Source organism: Sarcophilus harrisii, chromosome 4 (genome assembly GCF_902635505.1).
Source record: "Sarcophilus harrisii chromosome 4, mSarHar1.11, whole genome shotgun sequence".
Taxonomy (NCBI): Eukaryota; Metazoa; Chordata; class Mammalia; order Dasyuromorphia; family Dasyuridae; genus Sarcophilus; species Sarcophilus harrisii.
The window spans coordinates 141,199,654-141,223,313 of NC_045429.1; the positions used below are offsets into that span (position 1 = coordinate 141,199,654).

At 36.4% G+C, this 23,660-nt stretch overlaps 1 protein-coding gene across 1 annotated transcript in view; it reads right to left on the bottom strand.

The window, feature by feature from the left end:
* Nucleotides 1-22,425, bottom strand: part of CCDC170 (coiled-coil domain containing 170) — a 114,880-nt gene extending 92,455 nt beyond the window's left edge. Inside the window, exons 1-2 of the mRNA XM_031937619.1 lie at nt 22,219-22,425; nt 2,037-2,171 (exon numbers count right to left, since the gene is read on the bottom strand). Coding sequence (XP_031793479.1) covers nt 2,037-2,171; nt 22,219-22,350 — 267 coding nt within the window. The 5' untranslated portion in view covers nt 22,351-22,425. The remainder of the gene's footprint in view (nt 1-2,036; nt 2,172-22,218) is intronic.
* Nucleotides 22,426-23,660: the final 1,235 nt, after the last annotated feature.

Genomic DNA, 23,660 nt, shown 5'->3' on the forward strand with positions numbered 1-23,660 from the left:
CTTTTGCACTAAATCATCTTCTTTATCTGAATATGAAATACCAAAGGGAAAAATGATATCCAAACAATGTTATATATTCAGCTACTCCTAAGAGCATTTAAGCAATTTCTTTGACTGGATTTATTCTTTCTCAAAAAACATACATATTTTGCAATTATGTATCCATTTTCAAAATCTGTGTTGCATGGTTAAAATTGCTACATATTGCTTTTTAAAAAGAAATGGGAAATGAAGAATTCATGTTGTTAGTGATTTCTTAAATATAAATATCTACACACACATACACACAATCAATCAACTGTTCACCATGTAAATACCATCTCCTTGTTTAGCTTCTGGGGGGGGGGGGTGTTAAGTGTAAATAAGAAAGAGAAAATAGCAGGTTCTAAAAAACAGAATCAAAGGAAAGTCTCTATAAGGTGTATATTAAGAACAAATTTTACAATATTATGAAAATCTAACCCAATAAGATTCTAAACACAATGTTCTAGTGAAGCCTTGATCCCACTACACACACACACACACACACACACACACACACACATCCATATATATAAAAGGCTTTTTGAACCTCTTTAGTTTGTCTCTTTTCAACCACCTGAGCTACAACTTCATTAGCCATATTCCCATTAATTTAATCAACTAGCAACCTCATAGTCACAATGAGTTATCCTGAGATCATTCCTATGAACTGGAAGGTTAGCTAGGTGATACTGTGGATAGAATATTGGGCCTGAAATGAGGTTGATCAAATTCAAATAAGATATCATAACCTTACTAGCTGTGTGACCCTGGCAAAGTCACTGGTGATAGTAATGGCTATCTACTCCATTATCTTTACCAAGAAAACCCCAAATAAGGTTTGAAAGTGATTCAACAACAACATATCAGCTATAAAATGGGGGAAATAATAGCATAGTTGTTGTGAGGATTAAATGAGATGATAACTGTGGAACATTTAGCATACTTAGCACGTGGTAAACAGTATATAAATGTTAGTCAGGTAATGTAGTAGTAGTAGTAGTAGTAGTAGTAGTAGTAGTAGTAGTAGTAGTAGTAGTAGCAGTAATAGTAGTAGTCGTAGTATTGAAAGTGTTCCTGGTGCTTATGTAGAGAAATAGTTTCAGAAAAAACTGAAACTGTTTTAGAATTTGTGAAGTATGATAACAATAGAAAACTACAGGATTTGGAAATGGGATTTGGGTTAAAATCCTGGGACTGCCACCTCATTAGCTAATTAAGATTAGATAATTTACTTTTAATTTTTTCAGACCTTTGTTTCCTCATTTGAATAAATCAGGGAATCAAAAGATTTCTTCCAGCTCCTAATCTCTGATACGTTATTTCTATGCTATGACTCACTTCAAACTTGAGTCAGGAGACCTGAATTTCCAGGTGACAAGTGGGTTCCAATATGTTATCATGGATTCTAGGCATCTAAGAAGGGTCCCTCTCCAGAATTTTTTCAAGAGCCCAATTGATTTGGAATCCTTAAGTAAAAGAAATCAGGAGAACTTCTAAGATTACAGATCAGTTCATATCAAAAGAAGATATGTGTAGAAACACTTTAGTTCTTGCAGCATTAGCCATTATTTCTATCCTCATTTTGGATGTGGCAAGTGCTATGGATTCTTTTTCTATTTTCTGAACCCTGTCTCGCAATGACATAAGAAGACTAATCCCCAAAGAGTACCCTTAATTCTCTCTAGAGTTGAGCCAGGGCTTGTGTTATTAGGCAAAAGTTTTATGCTTTGAGATACACAGACCAGCTAGTTCCTAAGGAATGCTTCATTGCAATCACAATGTTGGGAGTAGGCAGGCTGGCTTTAGCTATGTGGTAGGAAGTGGCACTATGGCATTTTCTCTCACCAAGTCATAAATAATAGTATCTGCTGCCTACTGTCCTGTTACTCTTTATTTCTCTTTTGCAATAGAGGAAAGAAGGGAATACTTTCAAAAAAGCATGTAGAATTAACTGCTATTATCAAGAATTGAGTCAGCACAATTAAATGAAGAGTGAAAAAGAGAAATCTTACCTCAGACTGAACACATTCGAATTTGACCAGAGATGCAGCAAGTTCACTGCGGGCATTTTCTGCAGCTTTACGATAGTGGTTTAATTGCTCACGGGTGACAGGGACATCCAAAAGATGATCCTGAAAAGTCTCGCCCTAAAAAATAAAACAAAGAAGTGTGCCAGACGATATTTTCCTCCTCAGGAAGTCAATGCCAAATAAAAATTCAAATATTCTTTATACTACAAATATGTTAAGTCATATGCTGTTCAAATTCTGTCATTCCCATTTTCTAAAAGCTAAAATAGATCTTAATGGCTTTTCAAATCAAATGAAAATGTCTAGCTATATCTTTTAGGGCATTGTTTCAACATTATTTCTTACATCCTTTTTTGATTCCCTCACTGCCAAACAAAATCTTATTTCGTTATTATTATTATGTCTCATGCTTTATATATTAGTCAAGCAAATCAAAATTAAAGAATGTAAAATACTTTGAAAAAAGAGCAAACATTGACAGGTAGAATGGTAAAACTGATAGTCAGTCTTGGAGTCAAAAAAACATGGATTTAAAACCTACCTCCACATATATTGGCAGGGTGATTCTGGGCAAGACAGTTAACCTCTTAGTGATCTAAATAGATCTTTAAAATTATCAAATGCAGAGGAGCCAATCTAAATTCCTCACTAGGGAGTCCCCTATAGCACAGGAATGCTAGCACCCAAAATTAGTTGCTTATATTTGAATTTCCTGTACTTTAGCACAATTCATGGCACATGGTACAACCAATGCTTATTGTTCTGAAATAAATGTGAACTATTATTATTATTAAATATGTTCACATTCTTATCTGCTACCAATAAATAAGCTTCATATAGATCATTCCCGTAAACCTAACTTCACTCTTCCTAACCATGCTGCTTATGTCCTTTAAAACATTGCTAAAGATTTCCAGAATAGATCAGCCAAAAGTCATCTGTTCTTATGTTGGCTACAGAATTATTGAGTAAAAGGGGACCTAAAAATTGATTCAATTTAATTTATACTTGAACAAGAATCCCATTTATGATATCCCTACCAAACAAGCATTATAAAGCATTCCATTTGGGGAATTCTGTTACTTTGTTATATTTTTTCCCCTACAAAAAGCCTAAGTATCTCTCTGCCTATTATTTATGGGTCTAACCAATTGGATCAAGCAGAACAGTGTCATCCCTTTTTATGAAACAACCTTTCAAATACCAGAAGTCAGGAATGTGGCCCCTGAGTCTTCTCCAAGCTAATTATCCCCATTTGAATCAACCAATGCCACTATGCCATAATTTTTAGTTCCTCACTATCCTATTTACCCTTTTCTGGAAATTTGTTAGCTTTCTCAAGGTCCTTGCTAAAATGTGGCAGCCCAGTACCTGAGATGCACACTAACCAAAATGAATGAGATAAAGCACAATGGATCTATCATCTCACTCACTCTACCTTTCAATGAAGCCTAAGAGAATGTTAATTATTATTATTAGTTGCCACATCTCACTGTTAACTTATGTTGAGCTTTTGACCAACTAAAATTCCTGATTTTTTAAACATGAACTATGCCTCTCCTGTCTTGTACTTACAAAGTTAATTTTTTAACCTAATTGTACAATTTATCCCTCTAATCAATTGACTTCTCCCTAGTCCAATTCATGAAATTACAGAAAGAAGAGGACAGGTAACAGGGACATGAAATGTTCAAGTTTTAAACAAAATGAATTGAGAGAGAAAAATGAAATTCCATTCAAAATAATTAACAGAATATATAAAATATCCAGGAGTTCACCTACCGAGCAACATATGAGCACTATATGAATACAACTACAAAACATTTTCTTGTATGGTCTACTCCTTTCCAATGCCTTCTGGGGAAGCAGAGAAATATCAATTCATTAGGCCAGGTTTCCCAAATATGTTAGGAAAAAAAAAAAGAGAAATGCCATTTCACATGGAGCAGGTCTCTTGACTGCAATGGAAGAAGTGAAATGACATTCCATTAGTTTCTATTCCTAATTCCCTTTTCTAAGAGGATTTCAGCCTGAGATCAAATCTCAAGGGATATTGATAACTTATCTAAACTCATTCCTCATTGATTAACAAATAATACCATTATTTTATTATCTTTTCTGATCTATATCACAATTCATGGTAGAAAAGTCAACTAACTACTTCTTCCCACAGGGTCCAGCTCCCCCACAAGTCAAGGAACAAGCATTTATTAAGCATGTACTATGTGTCAGGCAATGTGCTAAGCATAAGGGATACAAGAAAAGGAAAGATACCCCTTTTTTAAAGGAGCTAATGAGGAAGATAATATAATTATACAAGTTAAATGGAGAAAATCAACCGAAGATACTTGCATTAAGAGGATAATGAAAGGCTTCTTATAGAAGGTAGGATTTTATCTTGAGACTTAAAGAATATCAGGAAAGTTAGGCTGTGAACATGACAGGGGAGAGCATTCCAAACGTGGTAGGCAGCAAGTGAAAATGCCAGAAGTCAGGAAATGAAGCTTCTAGGATTTGACTAATTACTACAAGACAAGGATCAATCCTGCTCTTCCTTTGTAATCACCACACTATCTACATAATAGGATCATAACTCCAAACTTGTGCCCACACAGATATATTTCAAAGGATCTGTGAACTTGGATCAGGAAAAAAAAATGCATTAGCATTTTCTCCAAATATTTTAAAATATTATTCTAAAAAGGTATCTGTAGACTTCACCAAACTGCAAAAGGGTTCTTGACATGAAAAAAGATTAAGAACTGATAGTGCAGAGCTAAAAGGGATCTCAGAAACCATCTAGTCTTACTTCCCCATTTTCCAGATAAGTAAACTGAGGCCCAGATAACCTAAGAGACTTTCCCAAAGTCACATAGGTAAGTATTATGTGAAAATTGGTATTTGAACCCATCACTTTAACCATGATTACTAATCAAAAAACATTATTGTTAATATCATTAAAATTATACGATGTTCAACATAAAATGAAATGATAGGACAGGACAGGAGAAAAAAGTATACATGTAATAATACTACTTCTTTGTAGACTAACAATGCTGTCCATAAACAATAAGGTTCAGTATAGAATATTGCCATAAGATTCACAGCACAAAACCTTGTGGTATAGACAATACATTAAGAGTCTCACTCCACTGGACTTAAAATGTTTATTATAATCTTGGCCTAGGCTGAAAACAGCTTGGAGTGGGGGAGAAAGGAGGGAATAGAAAGGTGAAAGCCAAAGGAGCTATAGTATTGTGATAGGAAATATACTTTAATTTTTATAATGTAAAAACTAAAAAAAGTCACAAACTCATTTTTCTGACTACTGCATAAAATATTTCTCCTATCATCAAAGTGACCAGATGGCTGACTTAGAATCAAAGGTTTTCTCAAGAATAATGAATTACCTGTCATCTTTTACTATCCTATTATATAACCTATTCACTGCTATTCTATTGAATTGGTATTTATTAAGCTCCTATAAAGTACAAAGAATTCTGGATTAGGTCTCCTCTAACTCTTGCTTTTATCAAGAATCTCTGTCTAGGCACTTAAAACTATATCCATCAAATTACCCAGGCATGGGCTCTGTCAATAAAAAGTTATAATAAAAAAAAAAACTATATCCATCAAGTTTTCTGTATAGTGGGTCTTTTATGAAAGATGTTCTATCAGGATATGGCTCTTTTCAAGGAGGTGATTCAAGGCAATTCCAATAGACTTATGATGGAAAGTACCATACACATTCAGAAAAAGAACTATAAAGACTGAATGTGGATTAAAGCATAGTATTTTTACCTTTTCCTGCTGTTGTTTGTTTGCTTTTTTTTTCTTTCTCATGTTTTTTTCCCCTTTTGATGTGATTTTTTTGTGCAGTATGACAAATATGGAAATATGTTTGGAAGAATTGCACATTTTTAGCCTATATTGGATTGCTTGCTGTCTTTGGAAGGGGAGAGGGAAGAAGGAAGGGAAAAAAGTTTGGAAGACAAAGTTTTGAAAAGATGAATGTTGAAAACTATCTTTGCATGTATTTGGAAAAATAAAATACTATCCAATTAAAAAAAAAAAAAAAAGATGATCTATCAGAAGACAATTTATTTTTTCTGGATCTGAAAGTACTCTGATAAGGTGTGATTTCTTAAGTCATCCACAAGATATTTAGAGTAAATAGCAGTAAAATCCACTTTGCAATAGCATGATCATTCAGCTGCTGAAACTTCTACCTGAGAGTAATTAAAGTAAAAGTCACTTGACAACCTTTAAACTTACCAGTGATAGTTGGCATGGCCACTATGTTTCAATGTACAAAGCCCCCAAAACAAAACTTTCAATGAGCTTTGTAGCTATTTACCTTTGTTATTCAGAAGACATTTAAAGAGGGCAGTAAGTATGTAGCCTTGCAGAGAAAATACATAACATTTAACAGACCTCAGCAAGATAATCACATCCTTCCTCCTTCGCAGCCTCCCTCAATGGCAAAAAAGGAATTTTTTTTTATTCCTATCCTAACTTCTATGGCTACTTTTCCAAAATGGGTCCCACATTTGCAGATCTCTTGTGAGTGATTCAAAATAGTAGGTTGTTGGAATTTTTTGCATAATTTGTTTTTCCCAAAATCCATTGGGAAAATTTTTTCTTTAAGACCACAAATATTTCCTTAGAAGCTTAACTTCTTAGAAATAAAAAACAGTAACCATTTTCCTACTATCTTAAATTTCATCATCATCATTAGTTAAAGTTATTAACTCAGCATCTAAATGAGCAGCAGTACAAATTGTGCAATGCAAGTAACCCCTTCTTTCCATATGAGTAGAAAATAAGCTCTTTAATAATGGGGTAGAATTTGTTCCTATATAAGTACATATAAAATAAATGTAAGGTGTGTAGGCAGCTCTCACTAGAAACCTGGAGGGAACACATCATGGAAAACTGGCATTTGGGCTGATTTTTTTTTTTCAAATCAAATTAAGCACTTATAGTAACCAAGTATCATACTGAGCACTAGGAAGGAATACAAATACAATCAGAAAGGAAAAATAGTCACCATCTTCAAAAGGCTTACATTTTAATAGAAGAAAACAATATATAAAAGGAAGTTGAAACGTGGGATTGTGAGGGCATGGCAGAGTTGAAAGTCTGAAAGCTGGCAGTGTAAACTGGTGAGGAATAAAAATGTCACTATGACTGGTCTAGGTGCTCTCCTTAAAATGGAAGTTCTGAGAAAAACCTCCATTTCAAAAGGAAATGGCCACATGGAGCATGACAATTATTTTCAATGTGAGAAATTCCAGGATAACGTGAACTTCCAGGATGAGGAGACTTCAATGGCCAAACAGGAAGTCCACAGAGCCAGACCTGAAGACAGAGTTTATTTGGGAACTTTTTAAGTTTTTAAGGAAACAGAAATCTAAAAGTTAGTGAGGTATTTTAAAAAAAAAATTACCTTCCAGTTCTGGGGGACAGCCACTGCCTAGTTACCGAAGCGGGAAATAGAATGTATGAGGAAAGAAGGAAGTGTCACAAGTTAGACCAAGGGTATGAGGAGAGTACAAGGTGAGAAAGGTAGAGTGAGGACACATTTCTTTAAAAGCCAAAGAGAGTTTATATTTGGTCATGAGAAGAGCCTTAACAAACCAAATTTACTTTATATTTGAAACTAGAGAGCAGAGAGCTGTTTGAGTTTATTGAATAGGAATAATATGGTTAGATTCACACTTTGGTAAAAGTTGAAACTGTGTTAAGGATGGATTGCAATTAAGCAAGTTTCAGATCAACGAAGAGGCTATTGCAACAAGTCTAGACAAGAGATGATATGATCTAAATTGTGGTAGTGGCCTTCTGAGTAGAGAGAAAAGAATAGATATAAGAGATTAATATCTCTTATTTTATGGAGCTAGAAACAAGATTTGATGGCTAATTAGAAATCTGTGGAGCTTGAGAATAAGCAGTCAAGGAAAATGTCATGGTTGAAAACTTGAGTGACTAGAAGGATTACAATAATTTTAATAGAAATAGGCAAGTTTGGAAAAGTGGCAAGTCTGGAGGGAAAGACCATGAGTTCTGTTTTAGACAGGTGGAATTTGAGATGTCTAAGGGACACCCAATTTGTAATGTCTAGCAGTTGGAGATAGATTACTGGAATTCAGGGGACAAACTAAGGTGGGATATACAGACATGCTATCTACACTCTCTTCCTCCTCCTCCACAGGGAAGACTCTGCTCCTGGAACCATGGGCTCTAATAATTGAGCTTTATCTTTCTTAGAAGTAGGTCTCCCAGCCACCTCCCACCTATTTCCAAAAGATATTTCCTTTATCCCCTTTCTGATTCCTCTTTCTCCACTAGAATGTAAGTTTCTTGAAGATAAAAACTTTCATTTGTTTGTATTTATATCCCAGAGTTCAGCCTGGGATGCCCATCACATGAGTTTAATAAATGGTTTATTGATTCATCTCCCCAGTTATCATCTGAATTTAGATGATAATTATAAGGATCAAATGAGATAATATGTAAAGTACTCAGCACAGTGCTTGGCATTATAGGGTTTAATAAATATTTATTCCCTTCCTAACAAGCCTATACAAGTTGATAAAGTCATCAAGTGAGAGAGTAGAGAAGATGAAGAATTTAATGTAATTTCTTCCAGAAATTTTCTAGTATAAATGGATTACACTGTTAGTAAATATATCTTAAAACATTATTTGATTAAATGACTATATGTCATCAAATACTATTCACTGACCTCATACGTCTGGCATGGGCATCAAACCTACACAAAATAAGTTAAACAGACTAGGTCTTTGCCCATGAATAAAGCACTCATACAATAACCACAGAAATTTCCATTCAAAAATTTCTTCTCTGTATTTTGCCAACAAGGGGAGCATTGTTAATCAGTGATGATGTCATCCGTCAGTTACTGGATCAGTGGAAGAACTATTGAAGTGTATTTTGTGGCCACCTTGATTTTTTTTAGAATAGAAAAGCTGACAGATCAGAGTTATCCTACAGTACAGCTTCCTGTGGTTTTGCAGAGAAGAATAAAACCAATTTGGCCAGTTTTACAAAAAAGAAACCAGCTGGGTGCAGAATATGAAAAGGCTCTCAATTACCTTAAAGAAATTCAGCCTCCATTCTTTAACAAAATTTAATGCTGTTAACATTTTCCTGAGAATAATTCATCTGATCTATACTTGAAATTGTTTTCAAGTCTTAAGTTGTTTCCTAGTTGGAGCTTAGTAAAAAGCAGTGATGGGGAGTGGAAAGATGTGTGGTCGTCCAAAGACTGAGTTTAAATCACAGCTTTGAATTTTCCTCCTTGTGCATCCACGAGAAAGTCATTTAATCATTTCAGAGCTCAATTACCATTTCTGTAAAATGAAGACAATGGATTTTCCCAGGTAGAAATCAATGATCATCTGTTCCTAATCAAATGAGTCTTAAATACAAATTTTTAAAAGGAGACATAAAATATTACATTTGAAGAATATCCCTTTATGACTTAATTCTTGGATTCAGTGCAGTATGACAGAACAAAAAATATCCAGACACCTTTTGTCAATCTTCTTACGAATATTGTTTTTAAAAAGAGAGGAGAAGAAATAGGAGAAGGGAAGGAAGAAAAGGAAGAGGAGAAGGAGAAGGAAAAAGAGGAGGAGAAGGAGGAGGAGGAAAAAAAAGTAAGAGGAGGATTGCTAAATTGCAATTCATTCTTTAAAGAAGCTTGGGGACTACTAAAATCATCCATACTCCTAAGCAGCATATTAACTAAGGACAGTGTGAGAAAAAAAAATTTTTAAACTAAAGAATTAGTTTAGCCCAGGGTGGACAATAAGAGCTCATCATTCAGGTATTCATTATAACATACTCTAAGAATTTAGACTTCCCTCAAGTGAGAGCAGGTACCAAGATTAGATTAAATGTAGCTGTGGGGAGCAAATGCCCCTAAATTTCCCTAACTTTTCCTTTATGAGATTTGGAGCCATCCTAAGGTTTTTTTGGGGTTTTTTTTTTTTTTTTAAGAGTTTAACTCTACACAGAAGGCCTTACCAGAAAACTCACGTTTCCTTTCTTACTACCAAGGAGAACTCAAATCTTTGCTAAGCTTCACAGCTACCTCGAAGCAATCTAATGTTAATTTACAAGACTGCAACATAGGTTTGAGTCTGTGGCGATTATAGATACTATGGAAATTGCTGCATAGGGTGGCTCAGTCGAAACCTTCTATAAGAAAAAGATAGCTTGAAAGCTTAGAAATATAGATAAACTTGCTCACAATTGAGTGCACAATGCCCCTGGGCCCACAGTGCCCCCAGGCCCACAATGCCTTGGACCAGCTCTGCTTCTATGATATCTAGTTGTCTTATTATCCCATGAATAGAAAATAAGAAAATGAATGTCTGCCTCTTCAATACAAAAGATCTTAAATTCTACTTCATATCTCCATTTTCCTATAACTAAGCTCTTTTTCTTTTGGCATTATTCAGGGTTCAACTGTACAGCCTGCCTTTCTATGGAATTTCCCTTTTTTTTTCTTTCTCCTTTGATCTATTCAAAATTCTGGTCTTGCTACAATTACCAATTCTTTCTGATTCCCTCTCTCCAGCTCTCTAATTTGTTTTTCTCCTCCAAATCCAACGTTCTTGTCTCACCTAAATAGTCCCATTACATTCTAAAACTTTTACATGTCTTCTTTGTCCCAAGTGTGGTTTTTCTCCAACCCAAATTTTTACCTATAGAATTTTCTCATTCTTCATTATTTTAAGGCTAACACAATTTTAGGCCCCACAAAAAGTAGCTAGAATTAGGAAGAAATATACACTATCCTAGATAGACCTCAGGTGAAGTAATTGATTCAATGTAGGGTGTCACACTTTAACAATAACATTGATAAACTAGGAAATAACCAGAGGAGGATGTCCAGAAAGGTGAGGGTGCCTCAAGATCATGAAATAATGAGGACTTGCTTGATAAGGAAAGAAGCATACTAGCATGATGAAAAGAAAATTTAGGGAGTACATGAAAACTATTTTTAAATATTTGAAAAGATCTCAGGAGATAGAACTATTGTAAAAACAATGGAAGAAATTTCCAAAGGATGATTTAAGTTTGATGTAAGGAAAAACTTCCTGATAGTTAAAGCTATTCAAAAAAAAGAATATACTGTCTGAGCAGATAAGAAGATCTCAGGATTGATTAGTCATTAAATATGTAATAAAAGGGATTAGTTTTCATCTTATTATTTAGACTCTATCACATTTGAGATCCCTTCTAAATATGACCTTCTATAATTCTGTTTACAGATTAATTAGTTCTGATTTTTAAAGGGGGAGGAAAGATGGAGAAAAATTTGGAACACTGAATTTTACAGAAGTCAATGTTGAAAACCATCTTTGTGTGTATGTGGAAAAGTGAAATACTGTTGAGAAAAAAGAATGCTATCCATCCCCAGAGAACTGAGGGTGTTTGAATACAGACTGCAGCATACTTTTTTTTTAACTCTATTTTTCTTGAGGTTTTTGGTCTATGTTTTCTTTCACAACATGACTATAATGGAAATATCTTGCATCACAACACATATATAACCTATACTAAATTGTTTGCATTCCTAGTGGGGGTGGGGAGAGGAGGGAAAAGAAGAGAAAATCTGAAATTCAAAGTTTTAAAAACAAATGTTTAAATTGTTATGTAACTAGGAAAAGTAAAACACTAAACAAAAAAATAAATAAATGAAAGATAACAGCAACAGGACCACTCTCAGACAATCCCTCCTAACACACAAAACCCAGTCCTAACATAAAATCCAAAATAAGGAAGTAGGCCAGAAGTATGAAAAAGGTATGAAAAAACAAAAAAAATTCCCACAATAAAAAGCTGTAACTGTATAGGGATGCTCAAGATACAAATTTAAGAGAAGAAAATGGCTCCAAAACAAGCAAACTTTCCAATTAAAAATAAAACCTGGATCCAAATCCAACTAGAATTCCTGGAAGGGATAAAGCACAAAAATATTTTAAACAGTTGTACAATACTTTTCTGGGGCAGTTAGGTAGGGTAGTGGATTGAGTCCTGGTCCTAGAGGACCAGAGTTCAAATCTGATCATTTAACTCCTATATTCATAAAACTGGAGAAGAAAATAGCAAACCACACCAGTTATCTTTGCCAAGAAAAGGATATGGATAGTTGTATCTAACTCATGAAGAATCAGCTACAACTAAAAAAACAAAATATTTTCACAGATAAAATAAGAGCAAAAGGAAAAAAAATTTAAAAGATATGAGAGCTATGGAAAAAAGTAATGGAAAAGGAATTAACAGTTTAGCATAAGAAGTATAAAACCTTTTGCAAACAATAAACTCCCTCTGAACTAAATTTGACCAAATTGAAATCAGAAAAATGAAAAATACACATATGCAGAGTTGGCTGAAATCTTAGGAATCATACTTCTTTCTGGGATTTTTTTTTTTTAAGTTTCTATTACTTTTCTTCTGATCTATATCTCTTAACATAATCGTAAAAAGTAATAACTTTATTATAGCTAATCTTATCTAACAATGTTGTTTAAAATAGACTCCTCACTCTCAGTGACCCCCACATATCTAATCAGTTACTAAATTTTGTCATTTTTATATCTACAATTGTCGTAAAAATAACCCCTTCTCTCCACCTGCACAGCCAGCACTCTGGTTCAGGCCCTAATCTCCTTTATACAGTGGAGTCAACACTATACAGTGAACAGACTGTTCAAATGGTCTCCTAATTGGCCTCTCAGACTCTTTCCCCACTTCAATACATCCTCTAAACAGCAACCAAAGTAATTTTCAAAAAGCACAAGTGTGGTGATGCTTAAGTACTCCTTACTCTATAAACTCCAGTGCCTCAATATTATATCTCAGATCATGTATAAGCTCTTCTGTTTGACATTTAATGCTATTAACCATCGGACCTCTTCCTACTTTTCCAGTCATCTTACATTTTACTCCCTTCTAGGCATTCTATATTGTGGTCATAATAAACTATTTTCTGTACTTCCCACACTCCTTCTCCCATGTCTGTGCTTTAGATTTTAAGGTCATTGATTTAGAGCTGAAACAGACACATTTCTACAGCCAGATCTTTTTTTTCAGATAAAGTATAGAGATTAAGTGACTTGCACTGGTTAAGTGATTCCCATATCTAATAAGTGTCTAAAGACAAAATTTGAACACTGGCCTTTCTAAATCCAAGTTCACTCCCCTAGCCATTAAACCACATTGCCTATTCTCCATACCTATAATGTTCTCCTTCCTTATATTGGTCACCTGGAATTTCTGACTTCCTTTAGGATAGCTCAAGCATTACCTTCTGCAAGAAGCTTTTTCTGATCCCTTCAGTTGCTAGTCCTTTCCATTTATATCTATCTTGTTTGTATCTTATAAGGGCAACTAGGGAACAAAGATGATGGAGCACAGGGTCTAAAGTCAGGAAGACCTGAGTTCAAACCTGACCTTAGATACTTCCTACTTATATCCTAACTTCTTCTCCTATGCAAGTTAAGCTACTTTTTCCATTAAAAGGCATTAAAGGGGCAGCTAGTTGGAGCAATGGATAGAGCACCAGCCCTGAAGTCAGGAGGACCTGAGTTCAAATCTGACCTCAGACATTTAACAGTCCTAGCTGTGTGACCCTGGGCAAGTCACTTAATTCCATTGTCTCAGAAAAAAAAAAAAAAAAGATATTAAAATCATCCTCAAGACTTGATTGGATCAGGGAACAGGCTTAGGCTGTGGTCACTTAGGTAAAAATTAGGCCACAAGAGTTCCAGGACTTCATTCTGATGCTTGACTGATGGAAAACAAGGAGCAATTCAGGCAAGGGAACATTCCTCAACTAAAGCAATTCTAGGAATCCTCAATGCTCATCTTTATTGATAAGCTTATCCTCTTTGGCTAAATAATTTTTTTTTTTAACAATTAGATGATCTTCAAGTGTCTTATTTTGTTCCAATGTCTCATCAGGCCCAGACCAGAATCAAAATAACATATATTTATGATATAGAATGCTAGGCCTATGGTCAGGAAGATTCATCTTTCTGAATTAATATCCAGCCGCAGATACTTAAGCAAGTCATTTAACTTTGTCTCAGTTTCCTCATCTGTAAAATGACTGAAGAAGGAAATGGCAAACGACTTGATATCTTTGCCAAGAAAACCCCAAATGGGGTTACAATTGAAGAGCAAATTTTGCGGTTTCCATTTTCCACACACTGGTCTTTTTCTGTTAACAGGTATCTGATGTACTCCAAGTGTGGTGTTTGCCACGTCCTTGACAGCCACAGCAATTGAGGTTAAGTGACTTGTCCAGGTTCACTCAGCTAGTAAGAGTCTGAGAGCACATTTGAACTCATGTCCTCCTGACTACAAGGTTGGTATTCTATCTACTGCACCAACTCATTTCTTGCCTAGCCTTAATCCCTCTTTGGGCATTGCCTCAGGCAAACTGAGACCTGTTAAAGACCTTAGCTTAAAAAGGCCAGAGTCTCCACTGCATCCAGGACCATCTCCAGTCATCCTGAACTATATCTGGCCACTTGACCCAGATGGCCCTGGAAGAGAAAGTGAAGCTGATGACTTTGCACAACCTTCCCTCACCAAAGTCCAATTCACTTGCATGTCATGGCATCACCTCCCTGATGTCACGGTACTCTTTGAGAATGAGGGACAAACAAAAACAACAACAGCTGCAGCAGTGACTAGGAAACCTGACCTTCAACCTTGGACAGCAAAAAGAAAGAGAAAAAGGAAGGTATCATTAAATTTCAAACAAAATATCTGGGTTGTGTTTGTTTTTCAACAATATAACTTTCCTATCTATTTAGGACAGGAAGTTTGCCATTTAATTCAGTGGTAAATAATCTCACTGACAAAATCTTGGATGTTTTATCAGTTATTAAGATTATACCACAACTTTTACCAAAAAAAAAAAAAAAAGTCTGCATCTGTGGAAAAGGCTTACACTAATTGCTGCTATTAACAGGAAGAAACCAGAATCACATCTTTGAACTTAATTATCATCATGAATGTTTTGCAGAAAGATAGAACTATAAAAAATCTGGATCTAGATGATCCCTATCAAACAACCTCCTCTGAGATATCAAAAAATTGAGGGCCAGTGAGATTAAGTGAGATGCCCCAAAATCACAGAAATACTAGAAGGAGTAAATGCAAGAATAAGAACCCAGATTTCTGGACTCCTACTCCACCAGTCTGTCCACATTTTCAAGCTGTCTGCTATGGGTTTGTTTGAAATTATGCCATGAATTTCTAAGCGGCTGTGACATTTACTGGCCCTGAATGAGTGTCAGCTATGGTTACCATCCACTGTGTTCCTGTAAAAAGTAATGTCTCAACATAGCTCTGTCTCAATATGAAAGTCAGTTCTCATCCTAGATCCCTGATCTGAGCTAGTTAGTTCTACTGAGGAAACAGTGTCCCCCAGTGACCACACAACCTACAGGACTAATGAGGTTCCACACCAGAATCCTGGTCCCAGGGGTCATTGACAAAACATCTCTCCTGGGGACTAATGGATGGAGTTAGCATTTGACCTCGGACAAGGCACAAGCAATATATGAGGGCAGAATGTCAAATGCCATCTCAATCTGGGTCAGCACAGCAATGAGTTATAATTCTTCTCCTATACTGGAAAAATCTGTTCAAATGGAAGACCAAAAATATAGGAAAGAGAACAAGTAGGGAATTGAACTGGAACTTTTAGTGTCCAGGAAAATAGCACCTAAATAACCAGATAGTGATAAATACTTTAAATTGTTGGCTAAATTGTTAACTAAAATACAAACTTTCTATGACTCAAAATTTAAATATTTCAAATTTCAGTAATATAAGACTTATAGAAAGTATTACTCCCTTGCCTTTTCAAGTCATATGTATTATTTATTTTCTTATTAATTAATTTTAAGATACATGAGTTATTATTATTGCTAATAATAATGATTTATAATAATATACATGCTACTAGTAGCATTTATATAGTGCTTTAAGATTTATAAAGGTCTATACATGTTATTTTATTTGATCCTCACAACATCTCTACCTGTGAGGTGGTACTAGCCTTTGCCTACAAGTGAACATCTGGCATTATTGCCATAAGTTGGCATTTGAGCTAAGTCTTAAAGGAAGCCAGGGATGTTTGGAAACAGAAATAACAGAAAATTCCTAGTCCAGTTGCCAGCCAATGAAAAAGCACTGAGCCTTGAGACAGAATATCTTGTAAGAGATAGCAAGAAGGCTGCTGTTGTCACTGGATCATAGGGTACATGGAAAGGAATAAGAAGGCTAGAAAAGCAGGGAGGGGCGAGGATGTGCTAGAGCCAATTTGAATTGGACAATTAATCATTAAATTTCAGCATGAACATTTACACCCCAGATATTGGCAAATGATACAAATCAAAGCTTGTGTTACTGTTTTGTTGATTGTCTAGATATAAGAAAGGGATAGAGAAAAGATTAATTATGCAGATTAAGCTTAAGCATGTCTCTTTTTTTCCTCCAAAAGCCAGTTGTTAAACATTTACTAGTATATCACAGGAAAGGGGACAGATGTGGAGAACCTTAAAAAACAATCAGGATTTCATATTTGATCCAAAAGATGACAAGGAGTCACTGGAGTTTATTGTGAGAGGTGGGAGGGAAGAAGAGAAAGATGTGAACACTTCAAGCTACAGAGAATTCTTATGACCTCACAAAATTATTCCCCTATTAAATCACTCTTTTTTTAATGAGGCAATTAGGGTTAAGTGATTTATCCAGATCACACAGTTACTAAGTATTAAGTATCTGAGGCTAAATTTGTACTCAGGTCCTCCTGACTTCAGGGCCAATACTCTATTCACTATGCCATCTAGTTGCCTCATTTTTAATACTTTAAAAATGTACTGGCAGCCTTAGGTACTTGACACTACCTGTGTGACCCTGGGAAAGTCACTTAACTATAATTGCTGCCATGCCAAAAAATTTAAGTATATTTTGGTTTTTATATTACTTTCATTTCCAAATATATCCCTCCACTATCCCCTACCCATAAAATTATCCTTTTTAAGATTTTAAAGAAAAGAGATGGAACGTACTTCAGCAAAACTAACAACACTAACATCACCTAAATTTGACAATATGGTCAATTCTCTACACCTATGGTATTCCACCTCTGCAAAGAACAATAGCAGATTTGTTCTTTCTATTTATGTTGTCATAGTCATTGAGTACATTGTTTTCCAATGGAGCTAGATGGTGCAGTGAATAGAGTACCTGACCTGGAGACAGGAAGACTTATCTTCCTGAGTTCAAATTTGACCTCAGACACTTAGTACCTGTATGTCTCCAATCAAGTCCTCAATTTCTTCATCTGGAGCTGGAGAAAGAAATAAACCATTCCAACAACCAAGAAAACCCTGTAGGACTTGAAAACCCTCAGGAATCATTGGATTCTCTGAGAAATGATAAGACTTCATTTCTGGTCTTCAAAATCTGCTGGAATCATTGGATTCCCTAACACATAAAAAGACTTTTGCAGGACTTCAAAAACTTAGGGGGATCATTGGATTCCCTGACATGTGAAGCAAGGGACAATAGAATGGTTTTGGACTATCTCTTGGCGGCTGCTGAAGAAGGTGTATGTGTGACTGTTGTTTACATACCCTCCTTCTAGGACTTCTGGTGATTTTTTACAACACCATGTTGATTTATATTGTTTGCTATTCTGCTACTTGCATGTATAATTCATGTTTGTTACACCACATTGAGCCTGCACTGACTGAAGAGAGAGTCATCACTAATAGCCTCTGAGTTATTGCTATGTGCTTGTGTAATACCTCCCATGCTGATGGGTTTGTGCATAATAAGACTCTTCAGCCCAGAAACCCGCTAGCAACCCCCACTTCCCTTTGGTGCTTTTCATCTCCCTTCCTGACTGTCAGGAAGGGCATGATCATCTCCTTTTTAGTGCTTTCACCGCTTTTCCTGAGAAGTCAGGGAGGGTGTGATCACCTCCCCCTGGGGGCTCTGACCTCCCTGAGGAGTCAGGGATGGCACGACCACCTGTGTTCTAAAACAAAAGAAAGCGGGAGATATAATGGGCTGAGGCTTGAGTTGATGCACTGAGGTCCCAAGCAGGTGAGGCTAAATAGTAATTGGACTATACTCTATTAATATATATGCTTAGAGAAAGAATGGCCCCTGCCCACTCTCTGTGCAAGTCCTGATGTGTTGTATAAGAAATGACGATTTTGGTGGGTGGAAGCAGAGGGGCAGGAAGGGAAGGATAGAGACGACTGGCTGGGTTCTGTTCTGGTGGCTGCTGGTCTTGCGGCTTCTGGTCTGGCTAGCTTCTTGACTCAGCTGCACACATTGCTATTGCCGATTCCCTTCTACCTCCAATCTTTCTTCATCTCTACTGAGAATAAGATTGAAGATTTTCCCCTAACCTGAATTCCTGACTCTGGTTGATTTTAAAATACGTGGTCATCACAAAACCCCAAATGGAGCTGGGAAGAGTCAGACAGGAAGGATTGATCAACAAAAATGTTGTTTCCTGGTTCCATTCTGACTATATTTTACATCAGCTTATCTAAATCCCCCCCCCTTTTTTTTTTAATATATTCTTCATATTCAACTTTTCAAGATTCTAAAACATCCAAGTCAAACAATTTAAATTATTTCCCTGTCATTAAGAATTTACTCCCCAGTCACCTTCTGTCATAATCTATACTCCAACCTCCACTTATAGAATTCAAGCTCTCATTCTAGGACCCTGGGATTCTGATTATTGGCTATTCATTAGATTTAGCCTGCACCTTAGCTTACCATATTATTTTCTGGTTACCTTTATGGCATACTATCATTCAAGTATATTTCTTCCTCCCTATGCTGCTACCTTCCAATTCTAGCTCTCAGAAGTGTAATTAAATCAACACAAACATTTCTGTAAGAAACACTCAGTCAATGGTCTCCTGACATCAATCACTATCCCAGGAACTTCCCTAACCAAAACATTAGCCAACAATCTCTATATATGTGTAGAATATAAACTCATTTAAGAGCAGGAATTATCTTATTTGCTTGCATTTGTATTCTCAGTGCTTAGCACAATCCCTGGCACATCATAAGCATTTATTAAGAAAATCACACAGCCAGAGTAGTACAATATCCATGTATTCAATCCCCACTTCTCCTGGAGAAAGAGAAAAGCTTCTCTGATTCAACTCTCTGCCCACTATACTCCATACTCCATTCAGCTTTCAAAGTAATTTTCCTAAAGTATATTTTCCTAAGAATTTCCAACTCAATGTAACCTTACATCTCAAAGGCTATTTACATAATCTCCCTATGGATAGAGATTATTTAATTATTCAACTTTCTATATACAGAGTAGAGTTAGTTTTAAATGGAAGAAATTTCCTTGGATTCTGGTTTCCATCTTTGAATGAAAAGATTCAATTTCAATCTCCCTTTAAAGCTGAAAGGAAAGAAGATCTTAGAGGAGAAAATGATATGTAGAAGAGCCAGCACTCCAATCATGTTCCTTTTCCCAGCTTACTACACTAAAGACTGGGGAATTTCTTAATGGGTGAGATCTGAAATTCTCTTGATTGAGCTAAACTATGCTACTCCAATGAGAGAGCTTATTTATTCTGTATATTTGTCTGGCATATATTCTCATATATTTATTTTCTTTTATTTCTGTTCACTCTCTGTTGGGTAAATAGGTTGATTTGTTATGTGTATTCACTATGGAATCACATCTGGTAGGAAAGAAGTCAAGCCTAAAATTTGAAGTTTGGGACACTTCTTTGTTAAAGGATAACAATTAGTAGCACAGCTTGAGCCTAAAAATTATTTACCCCTGACTAACAATATTTAAGACAGCTAGGTGGCTTACTGGAGAGTACTGGGCCTAGAGTCAGGAAGACCTGAGTTCAAATCTATCTTCAGATATTCACTAGATTTTGAACAAGTCACAACCTCAATTTTTCTTAATCCATTAGAGAAGGAAATGGCAAATCACTCCAATGTCTTTGCCAAGAAAACCATGAACCAGAAGGAGTCAGAGATGACTGAACAACAAAACAATAGTACCTAAGGGAATAGATAGATATGATTCTAGCCAGAGAAGTCCTATTTTTTCTGAGAAACACAGAAGAGCCAGCCTCTGGCCCAAGTCTCCTTTTTTCCTCCTAAAGGAATCAAAGTTGCTCTTGAAGAAAACTGGAGAATGGGAGAACAATTGTGAGTCATATCTAGACAGACCCATGTTGACAAAAATAGAGAATATGGGCAAAATAAAAACAATACAACCCCACACACCACACATCACACATTAAGAAACTCCCGTGGCTCCCTATTACCTCCAAAATCAAATATGAAGTCTTTTGGCATATAAAGCCCTTCATCAATTGGCCCTGTCCTACCTCTCCAGTATACTTTATGCTCCTCTATCCATTTACACTGGCCTATTTGCTATTTCTTGAAAAGGATAATCTGGCTCCCCAATCCTAATCTTTGTCATTGTTATCCCCTGCCTACACTCTATCACATCATCTCTGCTTCTTAGCTTCCCTAGTTTCCTTCAAGACCAAGCTCAAATCTCACCTTCTAAAGAAGGTCTTGACCAGTTCTTTTCCCTCATCCCACACCAGTGAATTTCCTCTGAAATTACCTTCTCTCTCTCTCTCTCTCTCTCTCTCTCTCTCTCTCTCTCTCTCCATATAGATGGATATATTTAAATAGATACTGCTAATTCTTTTTGAACTGTGTGTTTCAAACATTGGAGCTAAATTTAATTTCAGTTTAATCTCTCAATCCTAATAGACCATAGTTTTTTTCTCTAGGATGTTATTTCCCTCACCATCCTATTCTTATCTCTAATTTGTGGCATCCTTCATTAAGTTCTAAGAATTTAACAATATTGTTGTCAAATCCATAACCCTACATTGCCCTATATGCCCTCTGGAAAGGGGGAAAGGAGATTGGGGAAAAAATCAGGTTATTATCACAATTGCAGTAGAATACTCTGAAAATTAATCCCCTCAGCTGAGGAGCATTCACATAGGATCACAGGGTCATATATTCGGAGCTGGAAGGGATCTTAGAGCTAATCTATAGGTAGCCTATTAAGCAGCTAGGTCTTACAATAAATAGAGTGCTTGCTAGGCCTAGAGTCAGGAAGAGTCATAATTCTGAGAGCAAAATTGATCTCAAACACTTAGCAGTGACCTTGGGCAAGTCACTTAACCCTGTTTACCTCAGTTTTCTCATTTGTAAAATGAGCTGGAGAGGGAAATGGCAACTACTTCAGTACCTACTAGTGTCTACTAGAAGATATAAACTACAATTGTAACCAAAAAAGCTGGTTAGTATTGAAGTTAGCTCTGCTAAATTTCAAGCTCCATTTTTTTCTTTTTATTTTCTTTTTATTTATATTCTTTTTATTGTATTTCAATATCTATTTATTTATTATTTGCAGACAATTGAGGGACCCACTCAATTTTATCCATCTCATAGATCATTTTCTTTTGAATTTCTTCCTACCTTTTTAGTTTCAAATTGAAACAGACAGCAATATCTTTTTAGTCCCAAAATGAATAAAGACTGAACCTTTGATTTTCCTAGTATCAGGAAGTCTCCTGATGAGGGAACTCCCTTTAAGAATACAGGTTGTGATCCTTTTAAGCAATTTAGGGAGTTGCACAGAATACTGAGGTAAAGTGTGTTAATAGTCACAAAGCCAGTGTAGGTTAAAAAGGAAGCTTGAATTAAGATGTTCTGGACTCTCTAGTCATTTCCCCTTGTACCATTGTTACCCCAATAAGAATTTTTTGTTATGTTTTTGTTTATTGAAAAAGAAAAAAAAAAAAAAAAAGGAAGGGGGGGAGGTGACGAAGAAAAGAAGGAGGGAGAGGGGGCTGGAGAAAGAACGGGGAAAGCCACACCTAGAGACTGGAAGACAAGAAACAGAGAGAGGGGAGAGAGAGAAGGGGGGAGAGAAGGAGAAATGAGAGAGAGAGAGAGAGAGAGAGAGAGAGAGAGAGATTCATGTATCCATTCCCTCCTTCTGAATTTTCCACCAGCACCTGCATCCAGTAGTGCCTACTGAAACCATTGATACCTCGGGCGCAGCTCCGGGAGAGAAGGCACAGAGGGCTGTGTTGCTAGTCATCTCAAAGAGCCTAGAGCAAGTAGAGGCTGGCCGCGAACTAGCTCCGCTGCTGTCGCTGCCACTACTGCTACCTTGGCTCATACTCCGCCAGGAAGCGAGCGCACGCCGCCTCTACAGGTATCCGGGCCCTTGTTCCGAACTCGATCTCCTGCCCAGTTCGTTGCTCAGCAGAAAGTCTGCACTGACCTGGGAATCTGAGGGTAAGGATTCTATCACCTGAGAGCTGTCTCCCTTAGCAACGCGTAAACATGCGAAGAAGAGGTGGAGTAGTGCGAACTTGTCAATTCTCGCGGGAAAAGTGAACTTGCCTGTATCCCCGGGAGGAAATTCACGCGGGGAAACATCATCTTACAGGCCAACAGCGTTGAATTTATGGCCACGGGGGAGAAAGGATAAATCCGCGAATTTCTCCAAAGAGGGTCTTAAGGCGGTCTAGCGACAGTGACCACAACAGTGGCAAGGGGACTGGCTTGGAGATTGGGAGGCTTAAGAGGCTAACTACTTAGAAAAAGGGAACTGGACTCTTGCTCCCGATTTTGACCAAGAGCTCTTGATGTCTTCGTATGGCCACCCATAGTAATTAAAAAGTAATCATGTGTCCTCCAAGCATGTCTTCTAGAAAATGTAAGTGAGATTTTGAGGAGAACCCAACCCCTCTCACCTCAGCCATTGACTGACTTCTCCCTTTTCACATCAAACTATCCCTCAAATTCTAGGCAAAGTTTTTCTCACCTCTTAATCTGTCTTCTTGGGAGAAACTAACCTAAACCCCAGATTAATCATCCTAAAGCACAGTTCAGTTTACTCATCTCTCTCCTTTCTGTTCGTCAACATTCTTTTTTTTTTTCCTCCATCAAATTTCTAATAAAGTACAAATCCTTTTGCTGGCATTCAAAGCCTTCCCAAACTGGCTTCAACGTGATTTCTCACTGCTCCCAACAAATATTCTTAAAATCTAACCTAGGTGAATTGTTGATTCAGAAGTCATTCAGCTCTTTCCCAAATCTGCCTTATCACAAGCAGTTTTTTCACCAGGAAGTTCCCAATACAAGGAAAATCATAGACCTAGTTCCTAGATTGGAATGCCTTCCCTCTGACTAAACAAATTAATCTTTTGAAATCCTTGCTGTCCTAAAAAGTCTAATATACAATAGTAATAATTCCATAACCTTGTTTTTTTTTAACCCTAGTTAGAAATAAACTCTTCAGTGTTTCATAGCACTTTATACCTCCATGTACTTATCAAATTCTAATTTGTATTGTAATTATTTGTGTCCTTACCTTCTTTTTCTTCTTGGTTTGTAAAATGCTTGGGACTAAAAGCTATATCTTTATTTATTTTTGCATAGAATATTCTTTAGCACCATGCTATTTTAGAATTAAAGGAGCCA